The sequence below is a fragment of the Callorhinchus milii genome, unplaced genomic scaffold (genome assembly GCF_018977255.1).
Source record: "Callorhinchus milii isolate IMCB2004 unplaced genomic scaffold, IMCB_Cmil_1.0 Scaffold2, whole genome shotgun sequence".
Lineage (NCBI taxonomy): Eukaryota > Metazoa > Chordata > Chondrichthyes > Chimaeriformes > Callorhinchidae > Callorhinchus > Callorhinchus milii.
Window position 1 is genome coordinate 78,422,096 of NW_024704743.1, and position 19,336 is coordinate 78,441,431.

Here is a 19,336-nt window from a genome sequence, read left to right on the forward strand (position 1 = left end):
TGCTAATGCTCGTGTTTAAACCAAACCATTCAAAATCTGTGTCAGTTTTTATCCTCATGCAAAATTTATGGTTCAACTAGTGGCTCAGGGAGAGGGGAGGCAATGACAAAACCACAAACCAGTAGAAATACTATTAAGAACTAAAGGAATTACAATATGATAGCCAGAAGCAATAATATCAAGGTCCTCAGATGAGGCAACAGAGAATAAGAATGATAATAATAATAATCCTTGCATTTGATACAGCGCTTTTCACGTCGGGAGGACGTCCCAAAGCGCTTCACAGAACACACTGTAAAGTGAATTGACTGTATATTTGTGGGCGAACGCAGCAGCCAATTGCACACAGCAATGTCCCACAAACAGTCGTAGATTGAAAATGACCAATTTATTATTGTTTTGGTTTTTGGAGGGATTATTATTAGGCGTGTGGAGTAAGGAAACTTGTCCAAGGTTTCGCCCTGCCTGGAATTGAACTCGGGTCTCTCGCTTGCAAAGCGAGTGCTCTAACCACTGAGCTGCAGGACTCCGTAATTGCAAGTGTCAGAGGAACATCCAGTCTACTCTGCAGTAATGCTCAAGTCAGTGCTAAGACTGAGGATTCCGAGGCTCAGACAGAGACTGTTGGTGCGTTAGTTATTGTAAAGCATATGATAGAGGCAACAGAGAATAAGAATGATACAGGCAGATTGTATACATTATTTGAAGCCCAAGATAAGATTACTGCCTTAGAATTGTGCCATGTATTCCAGTTGATGCTTGACAAGTTAATAGCCAGGTTTAAATACTACAAATTTAAAGAATACTTGTTTGAGACAGTCATCACATTATATGCAAAACACTTTTTTCCATAACTTTTACTTCAGTTATCCATTCCATTGTACTTCATTTCCGTCGTTTATGACTGTGATTCCGATCTTCATCTCGAGAGTGATGCTTCCTGAAATTGCGCATGAAAAATACTTTACTGTTTTTAATTGAATGAGAATTCCATTGTTAGAAAAAATTTAAAGTAATCCAAAAGCTAAGTGATTCCTCCATTAAATATACCTCTCTCGTTTTTTTCGTCCATCTCTTTCTCTCCCCCGTTCTGGATTTCTCTGATCATGTGGACTTCTGCTTCGATTTTTTCTGCGGGTGACACGATCTACAGCTTTACTGCTCCCAGTAGACAGTCGAGATTCCACTGACGGCGACCTTCGATCGTCAGATCTTTTTCTAGAAAAAAGAAAAATATTTCCAGAAAAACATTGCAAAATAATGGCTATTCTCCTATCAGGCCAATTTGTGGGCTTGTGTAGCAGAGTAGCCCATCTCTTCAATCCACAGCTACCATTTAAGATTCCAATTTATATATTAAGCAAGTTACATTACTCTTATACTGCATTACTGGTATCAGTGTGGTGCCCTTGAGCACACACATCACCAAAAATACAATAAAAAAACAATAATTTGGTCACTCAATCCACGACTGTTTGTGGGACACTGCTGTGCGCAATTGGCTGCCGCATTTCCAACTGTACTAATGCTCACAATTTAATGAATGAAGAAAGTGTTTTTTTGTTCAATATTGGATTGGCAATGAGTGGGTTGCTCAGTAAAAAGCGCTTTGTATGTGCAAGGTGCTGTTTTAGTCAACTTCACTAAGCTTCCAGTCACTTTAAATGTCAATTTTGACTGGAGCAAAACAGAAAACCTTAAAAGGTTAGAGCGGCCAAATGTCTCAATTTCCTTCTACTCTGAAATTTACCGTAAACTACCTGGATTTCACCTGCGATTTCTCGGCCAAATCCAGATAGTGATATTAGTAGCATGCCTACCGTCGAGAAGTTGAAGTTTTTGATGATATGGAAGGGCTGGGTTCTTCATGTTCTTCAGAGTGATCAGATTCATTCTGGTTTTTCCAGTATTTGGAGAGTTCGTCCATATGTACATTAATAACATCCCTAATAATCTGTAAATTATTTGGGCACAGTAAAACAGGGCATAATTTAAAAAGAACACTATACCTATACAATTCTAAAATGTAAACCACAAATCAAAAAATAATTTAAATCACATCAAGTACTGGAAGGGAACAAGGTTCCTTATAGAGATCAGTTTTTATGAAGACAAGGAAAAGGCAACTGATTTTTTTTAAATAGTGCATAGTAGAACTCTGTTACTGTACTTAATTGTAAGAAAATTTCTTATATTGAATAGAATCAGAAAGTGCAAATTCATTCAAGACAAAAATAGAAGAACTATAGAAAACAAATTAAAGAATTTGATGTAAAGACAAGTAAAAGAAATGGGTGCTCTATTCCCACCTAAATCTTGTGCAACTCCATTCTGACCTAATCCACTGGTGTGGCTAAAATTCCCATTTATGACTCAAACCCATTTTAGTAAAAAGGCTCTACTGGAGTAGTGTAGAGTGAATCAGTTTACACCACACCTATTTACAGGTTTCTGCTTGTTTTTTGCAGGCTACACTAATTATCTACTGAAACCAAGTGAACTGCTCATTCAATGAATAACCCACAATAGCTCAGTTAAATTTAGGTTAGTGGTATTTTCGTTACTTAGTAGAAATTTGGAACTCTCTCCCCCAAAAGGCTGTGGATGCTGGATCTATTCACATTTAAAGAGTGAGGTGGATAGATATTTGTTAAGTCAGGGTATCAAGGGATAAGGGTTATGGGCAGGTAATTGGAGTTAATCAGCCATGATCTTATAGAATGGTGGAATAAGCTCGAGGGGCTGAACAGCCTACTCCTGTTTGTATACAGTGGCTGAAAGTGCAGCCGCCAATAATGGAGCAGAGGAGGCAAAGGACAAACAGGCGGCCAGATCCAGCTGGGAGGAGGCAGTGGGTAGTGCAGTGGGGAGAAAGCAGGTCAGAAAGGTAGGGAGGTGACAGGGCACAAAGGGATTGGTAGATGAGTGAGTGGATCTTGAAATCGATCCGTTCAGTGATAGGGAGCCTGTGGCGAGGTCTGCTGTGATGGGGGAACAAGGTTTAGTATCGGTGAGAATACAGCTGGTGGAATTCTGAATCATTTGTAGATTGTGGGCACTGGGCCTGGAATGACTGGTGAGGAAGGTATTAAAGTAGCATCAATTAAAGGTATTGCATAATAGTCTATGTAGAGAAAAAGGCTATGATCAGAGATGTTCATTTGCTGGAGAGAATACTGTGTAGCAGATCCCTAAAATATACATTTATAAGCTTCCACATAGGAGGGTATGAAGTTGGGATGAAAGTACATCATGAAGGAAGACTTATCCTGTATACAACCCATGCTACACCAGACTTGAAAGCACTTGTACATTTACAAGCTTGGCCAAACACATCAATATACAGCTTTACGAAAGAAAGAATAATGAAAGTTTGGGGAGGGGCTCCTGCCAAAATATTTCTATCAAACTGGGCACAATATTCAAAACAAATAAAGCACAGCAGTTTTAAACAGTGCAGTATCACAATATAACTTGGTTGAATTAATCACCTCTGTGTACGATTTCTTTGTTATATGAACATTTTTGGCTCTGTAAGATTGGCGACGACGTTTGTAATCTCTCATTTCAGCAAGAATTTCCAGGTGAGACTTAGGCTCCTTCTGTTCTTCATCTGCAGGTTACGGTGAGAAAAGAGAGATAATGGTCAGAATGTTGGAAATATGATGAGATTAAGGGTTATATTTCACTAGTATAGAGATTGCTAATGCTCTCAAAATCTTTCACCGAATATTATTAATAACAATCCTTGCATTTGATATAGCATCTTAACATGTCGTTGAGATATCTTAAAGCACTTTGCAGAATATATTGTAAAGTGAATTGACTGTATATTTTGTGGGCGAAACATGGCAGCCAACTGTCCACAGCAGTGTCCCACAAACAGTCGTGGATTCAGTGACCAAATAATTTTATGTATTCATTTATTTGAAAGGATTATTACCCCCGGAAAGCGATCCACCAATCAACTACTTACTGCTATGTAGAGGCGTGTGGAGTAAGGAAACTTTACTAAAAGTTCGCCCTGCCTGGAAATCAAACCTAGGTCCTCTCGCTTGCGAGGCGAGTGCTCTAATTTATACTCTACAGGACTCAATATTAAAGTTGTAACACACTAACATGTGGTGCAGTGATCCAAACAATTTTGTCCCAAGTAAAACACAAATTTCAATACAAACCTCGACTGAGTTTTGCAGCTAGGTCCACGTACAAATCACTGTCATTTTCAACAGAGCAAGCTCGAGTTTTCTGCTGATTGGTTTCTTGCACAACATATTCATAGATAGCGAGACGATCCGCTGGAGTTAGGTCACAGACGAAACGCTTATGATTCTGAGGAACCTCACAAGGTGCTGATGAATAATCACCTAAATATATTAACAGTTTGTTCAGTTATTTGTGAATAATTTAAAATCGTAGTGCAATGGTCCTATTCCCAGTTAAGTATAGGAAAATGAACCATCATATGCATTTTCTCCAAGAAAATAAAAAGCATTCATGCCTGTTTTCTTTCTCAATGCATTTCTTCATAAGGAAAGACTGGACAGTTTAGTTTGTGCACACCAACCAGTAACACATTTTCAAATAAGAGTTCAACAGATTTGCATGTTAGCACTTGTAAGCAGTTCATTGTTATAACTATACGAGTAGTGAATTCACAATCCACACAGCACTGTTCCAATCTGCCAGCCTTGATGATGAAGGTTGTCATTTATTTGCCAGACCACTCGGTGAAGCTCTTGTGATACTGTACCTTCTCGAACACTGTTACTGAAGCCTCTTCTACCTTACTCCACAACAAATGTCTTACATTACATACTGACACACTGAAATGCTTGTGAAGTCAGCAGTGTTTACTGATCTATCCCACCAACTGGCGGAATGGGCTAACGGCAAGGGGAAATTATGGAGAACAACGTGATTGTTTGCAAACCATATACCAAGCTTTCCTCTAACAAAAATAAACTTCTTTTGATTTATAGATCACAAAAGTGTATTATACAGAGTTAAAAAAACTCAATTAATTGTTTCAGTCTGAAAAAACAGGAACATGAGAATTTCTTGAGGATATTCATATTGCAGGTTCGGTTATAGCACTAAGCAGAAGAGCAGCAAACAAAGTAAATCACCCAAAATAGGAGGTATTTTCATCTCAATTAATAATTCTCCCCCTCTTCCTCACCCAAAAAAAGTCGCAGAACACCTTTAGCTGAAGCAACCATACCAGCCAGAGGTTGTACACCATATGCAGCAGCTGACAATGTGTTACAAATAAGACAAGTGAAGATTTACATCTTACACCAGGTGCTGAATTTACAGCACCAATAAACCAGTAAAAATTAAACAAAGACAGGAAGGAATTCCTCTAATTTACAATTCCTTTTGATGTTTTCATGACTAGTTAAATAGGATAATGTTCTCTTCATTACTATCGCATTTCTTCCCAGAATGCAAATGAGTTTTTAGACATTAATCCAAAATCTATATTTGTAGTTTTGATTAATGCTGCATTTATGCATTAGTCTCAGCCATAAAGCATTACGGAGTTGGAACTTAAGTTTATTCAGTAGAGCCTCATAACAGGGTTGCTAAAATCTCATACTGTATAGTGAGGCGTGATAGCTGGTTTCAATGTGCATGTAGTCAGCTGGCTGGACAGTTGCCTTGTTCCCTGCCGGCTTGTTCCCACACTAAAAAAAACCTCACTCCAGGTCATAAGATCCCTAGGAAGTAATGTCAAGGGTGATCTAATGATGTAGAATGTGGTCATTTTAGCGCAAAAGATGGCTGGCAAGTAGGAAACGGCCAGCTATGCAAATTCACAGTGAATAGGGTCCACAGTGCAGTGCAACCCTGTAATAACTAAATCAAATAGATGCACATTATAACATAGCTACACTGTTCAGTGTTGAATCGGAGTAGTATAAACACAAACTATTTCAGAATTCTGCACCTCAGATATTAATTTTTCAATAACATTAAGGAATCAATCTCCCATCCGGCTCTTTAATCGCATTAGAAATCAGCCTGTTGAAGGTTATTAGGGCAGCCATTAGGTCCAAACTCCGTCCAGTGTATATCCACCATCTACAAATTGCAGTAGGTGAGAATCAACACTCCCGAATGCCCTCCTTCAGGTGTCAGGAAGTAACCACTACCTATATTGAATATTTGTGCATATCACTTCCTAAGGTGTCATATAAATGCAGCACAAGTGGGTAAATGTAATTGTCAGAGACATCTGCTACCCCAGAAAATAAAACCTCAATTATATTTCAGACCCGCAAGTAACTGTCCATATATTAATCTGGCAATAGGTCTACTTAGTAGAAATCAAGCACAGATCTTCAATTTCAGAATTGAAAGGAATTTTATTAAGATAGTTAACCATTCCATTATTTTGAGGTTCATATTTAAAGGATATAATTTTGAAAGGATACTGTATTTCAGACATCAAGTAAAAGTCTGTGCAAATCTGTACATGAGGAGAACATTCTTTCATGTTCATCATTCCTCTGTCAAATATACTCACCCCTGTTACTGAAAAAGAAAAACCAAAGTTTAAATTATCACATTCAAAAGAAATTTAATACTGAGTGAAATCTGCACCAACACAATTTAAATTATGTAAAGATTGATTGTTTCTGAAAATCTGTTCAAAAGCATCAGGTGAATTTACCTTTGTTAAGTAAGATTTCAGAAAGTACTCCAAAACAATCACAAGCTGATGATAAATAAGTAAAGTTCAGATCTTTTACATTCTATGTAGAAATACAAGATGAAATTACACCTGGAGTTTGTAGTAAATATCTATGGAAAATAATAATATGAATCACTTCTACTGAATTTCATTGGAACAATTCTCCCCTCCATCCAAACTGATTTCAGTGACAATACTATTTCCATTTAAGAAATAATTAAATGCACACACACAAAAATAGTTGATATCTAAACAAACAGAATGACCAGCTGCCTGTAAATAACAAGACTGCAGCCTTCAGAGTTTAGCTTGCTACATTTCACAAAGTCACCAACTTTATTTGACCAGGCAAAGTTATAATCTCATGTATTTCTTCTAAATAGCTTTTCTGATTTTTTTAAAATAGACCACCATGTCTAGTTGTGCAGCAATCTAGTAATGACAGGGATTAATTAGAATGAGGTAGCAATTCTCCTGTTCATTACCATCGCTGAACCACAAACAATATATATAACAATTATTTCCAAAATAATATCAGAAAATGTACACAAAGCCCCATTAAAATCTGAATGATAGTGTATGTGTGTGCGCACAAGAATGACAACGATTTTTTTTTCAGAATCTTGCTGGAGAGGTTCAAGAAAGAGCATTTCAAATGCAGGATCTATATTTCGCTTTCATATGCTGAATGACTTTCTGGGTACTTCAAGCATTCATATTTTTTTTCTCTCTCAACAATTATTGCCAGTTGTTTTAGCTATTTCTGTACTAGAAGGGCGTTTTCATCTGATACCTTTCAGGTACAACCACCTTTTTAATACTGCTCTTTCTACCTGTCCATCGGCTGTCTACCTCTACTACTGGGAAGCAAGAACAAAGTTCCACAATTGGACAAAAAGATAATTTGCACTGCATCACGAGGAAAACTGGTACCCAGAATATTTAACTCATGTCAAAGCTTTTTAATAGCAACACGGGGGTATAAAGTACTAAAGCTTTAAGAATCACTGTAATTAAAAAAAAGTAAATTCTAAACTTTCAATTCCAATTAGACTTTACATTTTAACTTTTGTGGTGAGTTGTCACTAAAACCACTCCCTAAGCAAGTAGGTGAATCATAGATCCAATTAGAGCACATCATTACTGGCACTGTATAAGCTTTTCAGCTACCTCATCAAAGAGGTAAACAGATATTGGGGTAGTAGAAGCTTTAAGGTATATTGGAAAATGAAGAGATATTGTGATTAAAAGTCTATCCAGATCTAATAAACAGGTGGAATAAGCTTCATTGGTTAAACAGCTTACTCCTGTTCTATGTAATTATAATAGTTTCATCTGTATTTATCTACCATGCTATTATTGTTATACATACGCTAACTTAAGTGGCTCTTACAGAACATATAGATGTTATAAAGATATAGTAAAGGTATAACCAATGCCTCAGATGTATTAATGAACACTGATAACATTGTTATTGTAAAATAGGAAACACAGATATGAATAGTCAGCCAATGTTAGCTCCTTGTATTAAATTCTATTTACACATATAATCCGACTTAAAAGTAATATAAATTCTAATTTGGATTTTACTCACTTTGGCAGAACAGCCTTTCCTCTTTTCCAACTGGAGCATCATTTCTAGCCTTCTGAATTATCTGAGCCTGTAGTTCTTTATCTAAACAAAATAAACTGTCAGTTTCAAATACTTCCAAATTAGTCTCATAATCTTAAACAATAGTACACAACCTGTGGCTCTTGTCTCAGCAACATGTAGTTGTGACATGATGGGTCACTGGGACAAAAATATTAAAAGTTTTAAGGAATGCTGTACAAAAAACAACTTAATTAGTTTCAACAAGCAATCACTGTATTCATCATTGAGAAATAAGCATGATAAATTATAATACACACATGTGAGCTGGAAAATGTATTCAAAATAATTCAAGTTTTAAGTTTTGGGCAATTTAGTTGTAACACAGTGACACTTAATAACAGGGTCACCTTCCAATATATTTAGTGCTAATAGAACATTTACTGTGTTTTGCTATTAAAACAGTTATTGTCATAAGTTAATGGCCTTGGAAAAATAATACATTTGACTCATTGGGTATTTTGGGGGATCCGTTTGAGAAATTACTCGATGTGATTGATTGGTTTAAAATAGTAATTTGCTTCATACTTCAAATTGTTACTCACACTAAACAAATGTCAATAATCTCTAATGTTAAACTAATTTAGGAAAATATGAAATGTCCCTTTCCAAAGCTGTAATTTCAGTGAATGGTTCAGATACAATGAACTTACCAACTTTCAGAGTGGGCAGCAGAAATTTCTCGTAGAAAAATGAGGAATCGTACATTTTATCCTAAAAGGGCATGAAAATGTATGATAATTATTTTAAAAAATCTATTAACATTTCTTTTAAAAACCCTTCCCTACTACCCAGAATTTACATTTCAAATTTTTTTTAAAAAAATGTATTGAGCTTCTTCACAGATCACTAAATGCTATCAATTTCATAATATTTTGCATGCACGGAGAGAGAACTAAAATATAAGATTTTGGGGGGGATTAAACAAACATTTCACTATAACATCAATATTATGCAATTCAAATGCTCCAAGTGTCTGAATATTAGTCAGCATACTATACCAGAACCATGAAAGTATGATTTTCAAATGCACAATTATAAACTAAAATATATTTGGATAATCAATGGGTAAATATTTACATGCTCAAGAATTTTTTCCCTCTTGGCATATTGAGATATGCTTTACTTATGACCTACGTGATATTCATCAAGAAGCCTGAGCCATATTAAATGAACTTCAACAAAATAATATAAATTGCTATTGTCCCAAAATAGAAATAGGTCTTTGAAAAGCACACTAAGGTTTGTCACGAGGGAGAGAGAAATAGATGGTGTGAAGGAATAAGGAGGAATGGAGGCTTATGTGGAATATGAACATAGGTTCAGACTAATTGGGCTGAATAGCCTGTTTTCGTGTTATATCATTCTACGTAATTCTTTGTAAGACTGAGTCTCAATTTTTGTGTGAGGTGCTCCGAGACATCTTGCCAATGTGATAAGGCGCTATATCAAATGCAAAGATTGTCTTTGTCATATATCTACATTCTTTTTCTCAGAAAGTGAACACATGTCTAACTGTGTACATCAGAATAGCCGTTTGTGGTCATGATACAGAAACTGATCTTAAGTCAAATATCTTACAATGACTTCCTGGGCCAGTAGCTCAGTTAAATGAACGCCTCGCACTTGTATACAAACCTCCTCTTCTTTGGAATATCCCAGTTTTCTTAGTCTGCAGGACGTAACGTGTTTTTCTAGAGATGATTTAGGAACTCTATGACCTGCATCAAGTGGGCAAATAGCCATTGGCTCAAGCTGGGAAAGTTCAAAAAATAGTTACACAACTATTCAGTTTAATGAATAATAATAATAATAATAATATCGTCATGTTAACATGTGTCACTCTCGGGCTGCTCTCTGCAGTCACTCGGCCGGTGCTCCAGCCTGGGAGTTTGTTCAATCATCAGCTGTGTTTCAGGCTGTGTTCCAGGCTGTCCCCCCCCCTGTCTGTACCTGCAGGTGTGCTGCATGGCCAGGCCCGGCCTCCATCCCCGGCCCTCACCCCAACCGCGGCCTCGTCACCTCGGCACTGGATTTCTCTTGGCCCTGCCCTCCTCGGCCATCTCCCTCCCTCCCTCCCCCCACAGCTTCCAGCTCACTGGGTGAGTGAGGAATATCCTCTCGTGCTGTGGTGTCCACCATCCCTCCCTCCCTCCCTCCCTTCCCTCCTCCCAGACTTTCGTCTGTGCGACTCTCTGCCCGAACCCCTCCATCTTGACCCCCCGCTTTGCCCCGTCTCCAATCCGGGCCTGTGCCCCCTCCCCCAACTCGGTGTTGAAACACACCGCTGTTTAAGCGAGTTGTCGTGTAGCTCTCACCGGGCCCCCGGCCGGCGGCTCGGGGTTGCTGGGGTCCAGGTCCAGGCCCAGGCCCAGGCTCCAGCCCAGCCGAGTGAGGAGATCCTGGACCGAGGCCGCGCAGCGCTCGGTGAACTCCGCCAACTCCGTAACCCGCTCCCAGCGGCTCTGCAACTGTCTGGAATATTCTATGTTGGCTTCCATCGCCGCCATCTGTCCCGGGCACAAACCGCACAGCCCCGGCCTCGGGTTACACTCACACCCCCCGGCCCCACACCAGAACTTTCCCGGGGCCCGGCGGCGGGGACAGACGCTCACAGTGGGCGAGCGGGTTTATACTGGAGCTGAGGGTTTGGGGCCCGGGGTCCAGGGCCCGTCACTGTGTATAACACTGTCAGCCCCGCCCTCACCCCGAGACACCAGGCCTCAGCCTCAGCCCCGCCCTCACCCCGAGACACCAGGCCTCAGCCACAGCCCCGCCCTCACCCCGAGACACCAGGCCTCAGCCACAGCCCCGCCCTCACCCCGAGACACCAGGCCTCAGCCACAGCCCCGCCCTCACCCCGAGACACCAGGCCTCAGCCACAGCCCCGCCCTCACCCCGAGACACCAGGCCTCAGCCACAGCCCCCCCCCCCCGAGACACCAGGCCTCAGCCACAGCCTCACCCCGAGACACCAGGCCTCAGCCACAGCCTCGGCCTCACCAGCCGGGAAAGGCAGACTGAACACAACAGCTTCCGGGTCACAGCCACAGAGAGAGCGTGAGCCCCCCCCCCCGAGAGAGAGACAGACCCCCCCCCCCCAGAGTGACAGAACACCCCCCGCCCCGAGAGAGACAGAACACCCCCCGCCCCGAGAGACAGACACCCCCCCGAGAGAGACAGAACACCCCCCCCGAGAGAGACAGAACACCCCCCCCCGAGAGAGACAGAACACCCCCCCCCCCGAGAGAGACAGAACACCCCCCCCCGAGAGACAGACCCCCCCCCCCGAGAGAGACAGAACACCCCCCCCCCGAGAGACAGACCCCCCCCCCCCCCGAGAGAGACAGAACACCCCCCCCCCCGAGAGAGACAGAACACCCCCCCCCCCCGAGAGAGACAGAACACCCCCCCCCCGAGAGACAGACCCCCCCCCCGAGAGAGACAGAACACCCCCCCCCGAGAGACAGACCCCCCCCCCAGAGAGACAGAACACCCCCCCCCGAGAGAGACAGACCCCCCCCCCCGAGAGAGACAGACCCCCCCCCCCCGAGAGAGACAGACCCCCCCCCCCCGAGAGAGACAGACCCCCCCCGAGAGAGACAGAACACCCCCCCCCCGAGAGAGACAGACCCCCCCCCCGAGAGAGACAGACCCCCCCCCCCGAGAGAGACAGACCCCCCCCCCGAGAGAGACAGAACACCCCCCCGAGAGAGACAGACCCCCCCCCCCGAGAGAGAGACAGACCCCCCCCCCGAGAGAGACAGACCCCCCCCCCCGAGAGAGACAGACCCCCCCCCGAGAGAGACAAACCCCCCCCCGAGAGAGAGACAGACCCCCCCCCGAGAGAGAGACAGACCCCCCCCCGAGAGAGAGACAGTACCCCCCCGAGAGAGAGACAGTACCCCCCCGAGAGAGAGACAACCCCCCCCCCCCCCCGAGAGAGAGACAGACCCCCCCGAGAGAGAGACAACCCCCCCCCCGAGAGAGAGACAGACCGCCCCCCCCGAGAGAGAGACAGTACCCCCCGAGAGAGAGACAGCACCCCCCCGAGAGAGAGACAGACCCCCCCCCCCAAGAGAGACAGACCAACAGACTCACCCACCCCCACCGAGAGAGCAAGAGAGACCACCCCCCAGAGAGAGAGACCAACAGACCCCCACCCCGAGAGAAAGAGAGACCACCCCCCCCGAGAAAGAGAGATAGACAGACCACTCCCCCCCCCCCCCAAGAGAGAGACTCCCGCTCAGAGAGAGGGAGACCCCCCCTATGAGAGAGAGACAGAACCCCCCCCCCCCGAGAGACAGACCCCCCCCCCCCGAGAGAGAGACAGACCAACAGACTCACCCACCCCCACCGAGAGAGCAAGAGAGACCACCCCCCAGAGAGAGAGACCAACAGACCCCCACCCCGAGTGAAAGAAAGACAACCCCCCCCCGAGAAAGAGAGATAGACAGACCACTCCCCCCCCCCCCAAGAGAGAGACCCCTCCTTGAGAGAGAGAGAACCCGCCTGAGGGAGAGACCCCCCTTGAGAGAGACCCCTCCCAGAGAAAGAGACCCCCCTCCCCCCTGGAGAGAGACCCCCCCCCAGAGAGAACTTCCTAGAGAAAGAGACCACCCCCCAGAGAGAGAGAACACCCCAGAGAGACCCCCCCGAGAGTGAGCCCCCAGAGAGAGAGCCCCGCCAGAGAGAAAGACCCCCCTAGAGAGAGAGAGCCCCCCCAGAGAGAGACCTCCCTCCCAGACTCGAGAGACCCCCCACCTTCCCGAGAGAACCCTTCCCCAGAGAGAACCCCCACCCCCAGGTAGAGTGAGACCCCGCCACTCCCCGAGAGAGAAAGAGAGAGACACCACAGAGAGAGTATTGCTGACAACTCGCTGGTGAAAGTTAGAACTCATCGAGGACTCGGCAATGAGCAGAACAGCAGTGATCACGGAATAATAATAATCTTTGCATTTGATATAGCGCTTTTCACATCTTCTGGACGTCTCAAAGCACTTCACAGAATATACTGTAAAGTGAATTGACCGTATATTTGTGGGCAAAATGTAGCAGCCAATTGCGCACAGCAGTGTCCCACAAACAGTTGTGGATTGCAGTGACCAATTTATTGTTTTTGTGGAGGCGTGTGGAGTAAGGAAATTTGCCCAAGGTTTCACCCTGCTGGGAATCAAACTCAGGTCTCTTGCTTGCGAGGCGAGTGCTCTAAGCTACAGGACTCCTCAGGAATTGGGTAGGGGCAGAGAAATAGAGTCATGTGTTATCTGTAAATGTGGAATCGAGCCCCGTTTCTACAGATGATGCGAGGGGAGCATATAAATGATGAAAAAGAGGGAATTTACAATAGAGCTCTGAGGAACACTGATTTGGGACGTCCTCCCGACGTGAAAGGCGCTATACAAATGTATTGTTGTTGTTGACTCTTGTTGACTGGGAGGAGGAGAAGCAATTAAAATAGCCAAAGTGAAGAGGAAGGTTGAGATCTGTTTTGAAGAAGGCAAGGGAGGGAGCAAGACGGAAGGACTGTGATGGAGTTCCAAACAGTGGGGGCAGAAGAGCTGAATGATATCAATTTTAACTGCAGATTACTAAGGATTTTTACATAATGCCTTAAACCACAAAGTAGATTAAATATAGTAGCAAAGGGGTTTCACATCAGTTTTAATGCACAGCCAGATTTTACTGTTACTAAATAAAAATTACATGTTAACGGATGCTGAAACTGAATTTTTACATACACATAAATAAGTTATCAAAGAGTATACTTGTGTAGAAGTATATGGCGACAACGGCTACGCAAATTTTGATTGATGATCTCTTAATACCATTCAGTCCAAGAGCAATTTGTAGGATCTATTGTTCCATTTTAATTCCATTCCTGGTAATCAAAGGACTAATATTCCCATTCCATTTAGCCATTGATCAATTGCTTTAATAAAAATAATTGATGTCAATTTTCTTTATCACTAAGATTTGTTATTTGGTTGCAAGAAAGAAAAACAGCTTTTAGGTCAAACGTATTTCACCCACAAAATACACAGTCACTACACTTTACAGTATTATATTCTGTGAAGCGCTTTAGACATCTCAACGATGTAATAAGGCGCTACATCAAATGAAAGAATAATTATTATAATAAGTTTATGACAAACATGCAGTAAGTTTCTTGAGTTCCAGATAATAGGAATGAATGTCACCAAATACGTACACATCCTTTGTGTCTCTGTTTTTAAATTGTTTTCACATTGAACAGAAAAGCGTCTCTAAGCTTGCAGGAAAAAATACATGAACATCAAAATACATCCATCCATAGAGTGTCATGAAGGCAAATTCATAACACGCATAAATCAGATACCAATATCGTGCCTTTCACAAGAGAGGACATTTCAGTGTGCTTCCCACACAGGATTGGGAACTCGAACAGGGGTTATGCGGAAATCAGATTGGAGTGACTTGAGGGAGAACTGAGAGAAGGAGAGAAACTGGGAAGTAAGATTCATTCCAGAATCTTGTAAAAGGTCATAGACCTGAAACATTAACTCATTTGCCTCTCTCCGTAGATGCTGCCTGATCTGCTGCATGTTACCAGCAACTTCTGTTTTTACTTCAGATTTGCAGCATCTGCAGTATTTTTCATCTTGGAAAAGAAGGGCAGGTTAGAAGTGGGTCAGTACCTGGAGAGCATGGTAGGGTCAAGTAAGGGCTTCCTGAGGAGATGGGTGGTAACGGTAGTTATGAAAGTGGGTGGTACTAGGCAGTATTGTGGCGGTTGAAGAGGTTGGCCAGCAGGAAAGCAAGGTTCTGGTTTGCCAGAAACTGGGGAGAGGTCAAGGGAGAAAGTGGTGGGTTTCGTAAGGAAGAAGAGGGATGAGGGGACAACGGGGTTGAAGGTGTGGAAAGAGGGGTGAGTCGTGTTTTGAGGGAAGATTTGGAGAAGGGGTGGTGGTGGCAGAGGCAGCTGAGTGAATCTGCTTGATTGTAGACCCAAGGAAGTACATCATCTCGTATTTGGAGTTGGAGGCGAGGATGGAGAGAACACATTGGCTTGATTAGCTGGAGTGAGTAGCCAGAGAGACGAACAGAGTTCAAACCAAAGGAAAGAAGGCACTGTCAAGAGCTAAAAAAAAAGATTGTTTCAGTTTTGATAGCATTCAGTTGAAGAAAATTAACACACATCAAGGGCTTGGTGTCTTGACAAGCAGTCAGTCAGAATAGCAATGTGAAACCCATGCATGATCCATGCCAGTGATAATGGCCTTTTAGTATGAATAACAGTTTTGGGAGTCTAGCAAGTGAAAAGAAGAGGGAACTAAGTTATTTTTTCAGTGTTTATGCAAATTATAACTGGTGTTTGTTCTGACCTTTAAAAGAAAAAGAGAGTATTTATTGTTCAAAGTATTCTCAATTTTATAGAAAGTACAAGTCTCGGAAACACTTTTTTTAAAAATGCCTATTTTCTCAACCTCATGTAATCTTGAGTTGGGTCTTCATTGCTATTTAGATACAGCATCTATCTTTGTTTCTTCTATAACTTATTGCTGGGGGACAGGGAAGAAGTGGAGTCTGGCAAGGATGGAGGTATGAAAACCAGGAGAGAAGATTGTGTATGGAATTCTGGATGAATTGTAGTTTATGAAATGTAAAGCTAAGGAGGGCAGTGAGGAAACCATTTGAAAAATCAAGTCTATGTGTGACAAAGTAGTGAGTGAGGATTTCAGCACTGGGAGTAAAATTGGGACAGAGATGGTTAATATTCAAGAGAAAGTGAAATCCGAAAGGTCTCGGGAATGTGGTAGTGTAACTGGGAGCTCTAGGACACTATCCTGAAGGGCTGCTGGGAGGCAATAACACTTTCCAGCACTTGGATATATTTTACTGCCAACCTACATTTTTTCACTTTATTGATAAAAATTAAACATGAGGAAATAATATATCAGATTGCTGCAAAAAAATAAAAAAAAATTCTTTGACAAAAACTGGGTGGCCCATGGTGGGGTGCACACATCAAAGGGCCTGGAGATCGCTGAAAAAAGACATTGAGGAAACTGCTGGGCTATAGGAGCTCACCACCTCCTGCCTCTCAAGGTCTGGCACCATACACAGACACAGATCCAGAGAGAGACACACACACACTCACAGACAGATAGAGACACACATTCTCAGAGAGAGACACACACTCATAAACACAAAGAGACATACACACAGAGAGCAACTATTACAACAACAACAAAATAATAATAATAATAATAATCCTTGCATTTGATATAGCGCTTTTCACGTCGGGAGGACGTCCCAAAGCGCTTCACAGAACACACTGTAAAGTGAATTGACTGTATATTTGTGGGCGAACGCGGCAGCCAATTGCGCACAGCAATGTCCCACAAACAGTCGTAGATTGAAAATGACCAATTTAATTATTGTTTTTAGTTTTGGAGGGATTATTATTAGGCGTGTGGAGTAAGGAAACTTGCCCAAGGTTTCGCCCTGCCTGGAATTGAACTCAGGTCTCTCACTTGCAAAGCGAGTGCTCTAACCACTGAGCTACAGGACTCCACGCATTACATTTATTAAAAATTACATTTATAGAGCGCCTTTCACGTCGGGAGAACGTCCCAAAATCCCCAAACATCCCAGAGAGAGACACACATACATTCACACAGACACCTCATAAACACACATATAGAGGAGACACACTCAGCCACACTCACAAACAAACACACACATACATACAAAAGAACGAGAGACACAGATACACTCACATAGAGACACTCACACAGACACTAACAATAGCATACAGAGGAGACACACTCACATAGACAGTCAAACACATAGAGAGAGAGACACAGACAATCATAACAGTGGGGTCTCCGAGTGAAGCGAAGCCCGTTTCCCTCATCCACGCCTTCGGCACCTCCCGCCTCAACTACTTAAACGCCCTCCTTGCTGGTCTCCCCTGCTCCACTATCCACAAAATTCAACCAATTCAAAACTCCATCACCCACAATTTCACCCGTGCTAAACTCCGTACCTCCATTACCCCAGTCCTTGTCAAACTCCATTGGGTCGATTTCAAGATCCTCACTCTTGCATTTAAATCTCTTCATGCCCTGGCATCCCGCTATCTCTCCAACCTGCTCTCTCTCTGTACTACCCGCTGCCTCCACTCGACTGGCTCCGGCCTCCTCCTTATCCCCCAGACCCTCTGCCCCATTATCGGTGGCAGTGCTTTCAGCCACTGTGCCCCAAAGCTCCCTCAGTCCCTTTGCTTTGCCTCTTCTCTCCCCAATTTCATATCGCTCTTCAAGACCATCCTTTTTGACCATGACATTGACATTCACCTTCCCCCGGCTCGCATCGGGCTCCGCCACTGTTAAGCACTCCGGGATGCCTTCCGGCATGAAGGGCGCTATATAAATGCAAGTTGTTGGTATTGTGGTGTGAAACGCTTTGAGATTCTCCTGACGTATAAATTGTTGTTGTCATTAAGTGCTTGAAGATATTGTGACTTAAGCCATTATGCTTGATGAAAGTATTTATTATTTTAGAAACTTTGAAATCTATAACAACAACTTGATTTATATAACACCCCTCACCAGGGTAGCATCACAGCACATTTGACAGTGGCGGAGCCGGGAGGAGGTGGGAGATGACCGTAAGCACGGTCGAAGAGGAAGGTCTTCAGGTGCGATGTGAAGATGGGGAAAGAGGAGATAAGTACTTTTCTAAATTGAAAACTTCTTCTGATTTGATGATTATGTCATTACTGAGCTAAATTGCCAAATTTAATTATAACAAATGGAAGCAAAGGGGAGATTAGGAGAAATTGTTTTGCAAAGTTGTTTGGGTTTGCAGAAGTGTTGGTTGAGGCAGAATCCACATTAGTTTTCAGGAGGGAATATAATAGATATCTGAAAATGAGTGATTTGAGGGATAATGGGAAAAGGTAGATAAATGGGAAAATGGACTGAAGTAATATTTTAATTTTTGTGGTAATACAATTTAAGTATGACCTTGTTAGTTTATTTTTATTTATATAATTATTAACGATTTACTGTAATTGTTGGATTATGCGTCCGATAAAAAAAACGATGTAAAATGTTTTTTTATGAACAATTAAGAATCATAAAAATGTTAAAATAGGTTGAAGATCGAATGCAGTGAAGTAGATGGAGAATTGTATCAATTTTACATCAATTACAGTAATAAAATTGGGTTTAAGTTTGTAACCTTAACCCATTTCAGGGTGGACTGTAAGATTCTGTAATTAATGTGTTAAATAATATCTCAAATTATACTTGCGATGTTTATATATTTGAGATATATGATCAATCTCATATGATGGGAGCTGGTTGTGACTAGCTTTGCAGAAGAAACAAGACTGTTTATAAAGAACAAACTGTTTTCAGTCCTTATCAGTCATGTTCTCATGAAAAAAATGGTCTGCAGCTGGTGAAAGAGCTGTGCTGTACTTTTTTTTGCAAAGGAACCATCTTGCAAAAGACAATAGGTGAAAGGTCAAGAGAATCCGAAGAAAGAATTGAAGGGAAGAGATCGAATTGGACGTCCATAATATCTGGATACCAGTACCTTGGGACTTCCTCCCGACATGAAAGGTGCTTTACAAATGTCATTTTGTTGTTGTTGGATACTTTCGAGTGATGAAATTGAACAAACGATAATACCTGGGTACTTTTGAGTGATCGAACTGAGAAATGTAAAACAAACGTACATCCCACCTCCCTCGGCTCCCACCCCCAGCCCTGGCAGCTGTGTTGAGCGCTTTGAGACGTCCTTCCAACGTGAAAAAGGTGCTGTGTAAATTTCGTAATGTTTCTGGAAATAAAATATAAAATATTGCTTGTGCAATATTGCTTGACGTTTCTCAAATATTGCATCTAGCCTGCATCAGCCTGGTTCAGAGTGCATGAAACTATTCTGAAATTTCAACATGTGAAAATACAAATATAATTCAGCAGACGCAAA

General features: G+C 42.4%; 1 protein-coding gene across 2 annotated transcripts; it reads right to left on the reverse strand.

Annotated features, from left to right (window-relative positions):
• Positions 1–484: 484 nt before the first annotated feature.
• snrnp48 (small nuclear ribonucleoprotein 48 (U11/U12)) lies at positions 485–10,924 on the reverse strand. Of its 2 annotated transcripts, none has more exons than XM_007903419.2 (9): positions 10,670–10,924; positions 9,990–10,106; positions 9,005–9,065; positions 8,295–8,375; positions 4,179–4,367; positions 3,492–3,613; positions 1,821–1,954; positions 1,051–1,218; positions 485–940 (listed from the first exon to the last, which is right to left on the reverse strand). In XM_007903419.2, exons 1-9 carry the CDS (start codon positions 10,859–10,861, stop codon positions 886–888), a joined length of 1,119 nt encoding a protein of 372 aa, XP_007901610.2. In that variant the 5' UTR covers positions 10,862–10,924; the 3' UTR covers positions 485–885. The 2 variants fall into 2 exon arrangements, with proteins under 2 accessions (XP_007901610.2, XP_042188200.1); XM_042332266.1 differs by lacking the exon at positions 10,670–10,924 and adding an exon at positions 10,305–10,419.
• Between the last annotated feature and the right edge of the window lie 8,412 nt (positions 10,925–19,336).

Excerpts from the sequence above, each read along its gene's own strand:
- snrnp48 (XM_007903419.2), bottom strand. The coding sequence starts at position 10,861 with ATGGCGGCGATGGAAGCCAACATAGAATATTCCAGACAGTTGCAGAGC. Across the intron at positions 3,614-4,178 it reads AGCTGCAAAACTCAGTCGAG|ATGAAGAACAGAAGGAGCCT; the intron begins GTTTGTATTGAA and ends CGTAACCTGCAG. Across the intron at positions 941-1,050 it reads GGACGAAAAAAACGAGAGAG|GAAGCATCACTCTCGAGATG; the intron begins GTATATTTAATG and ends GCGCAATTTCAG.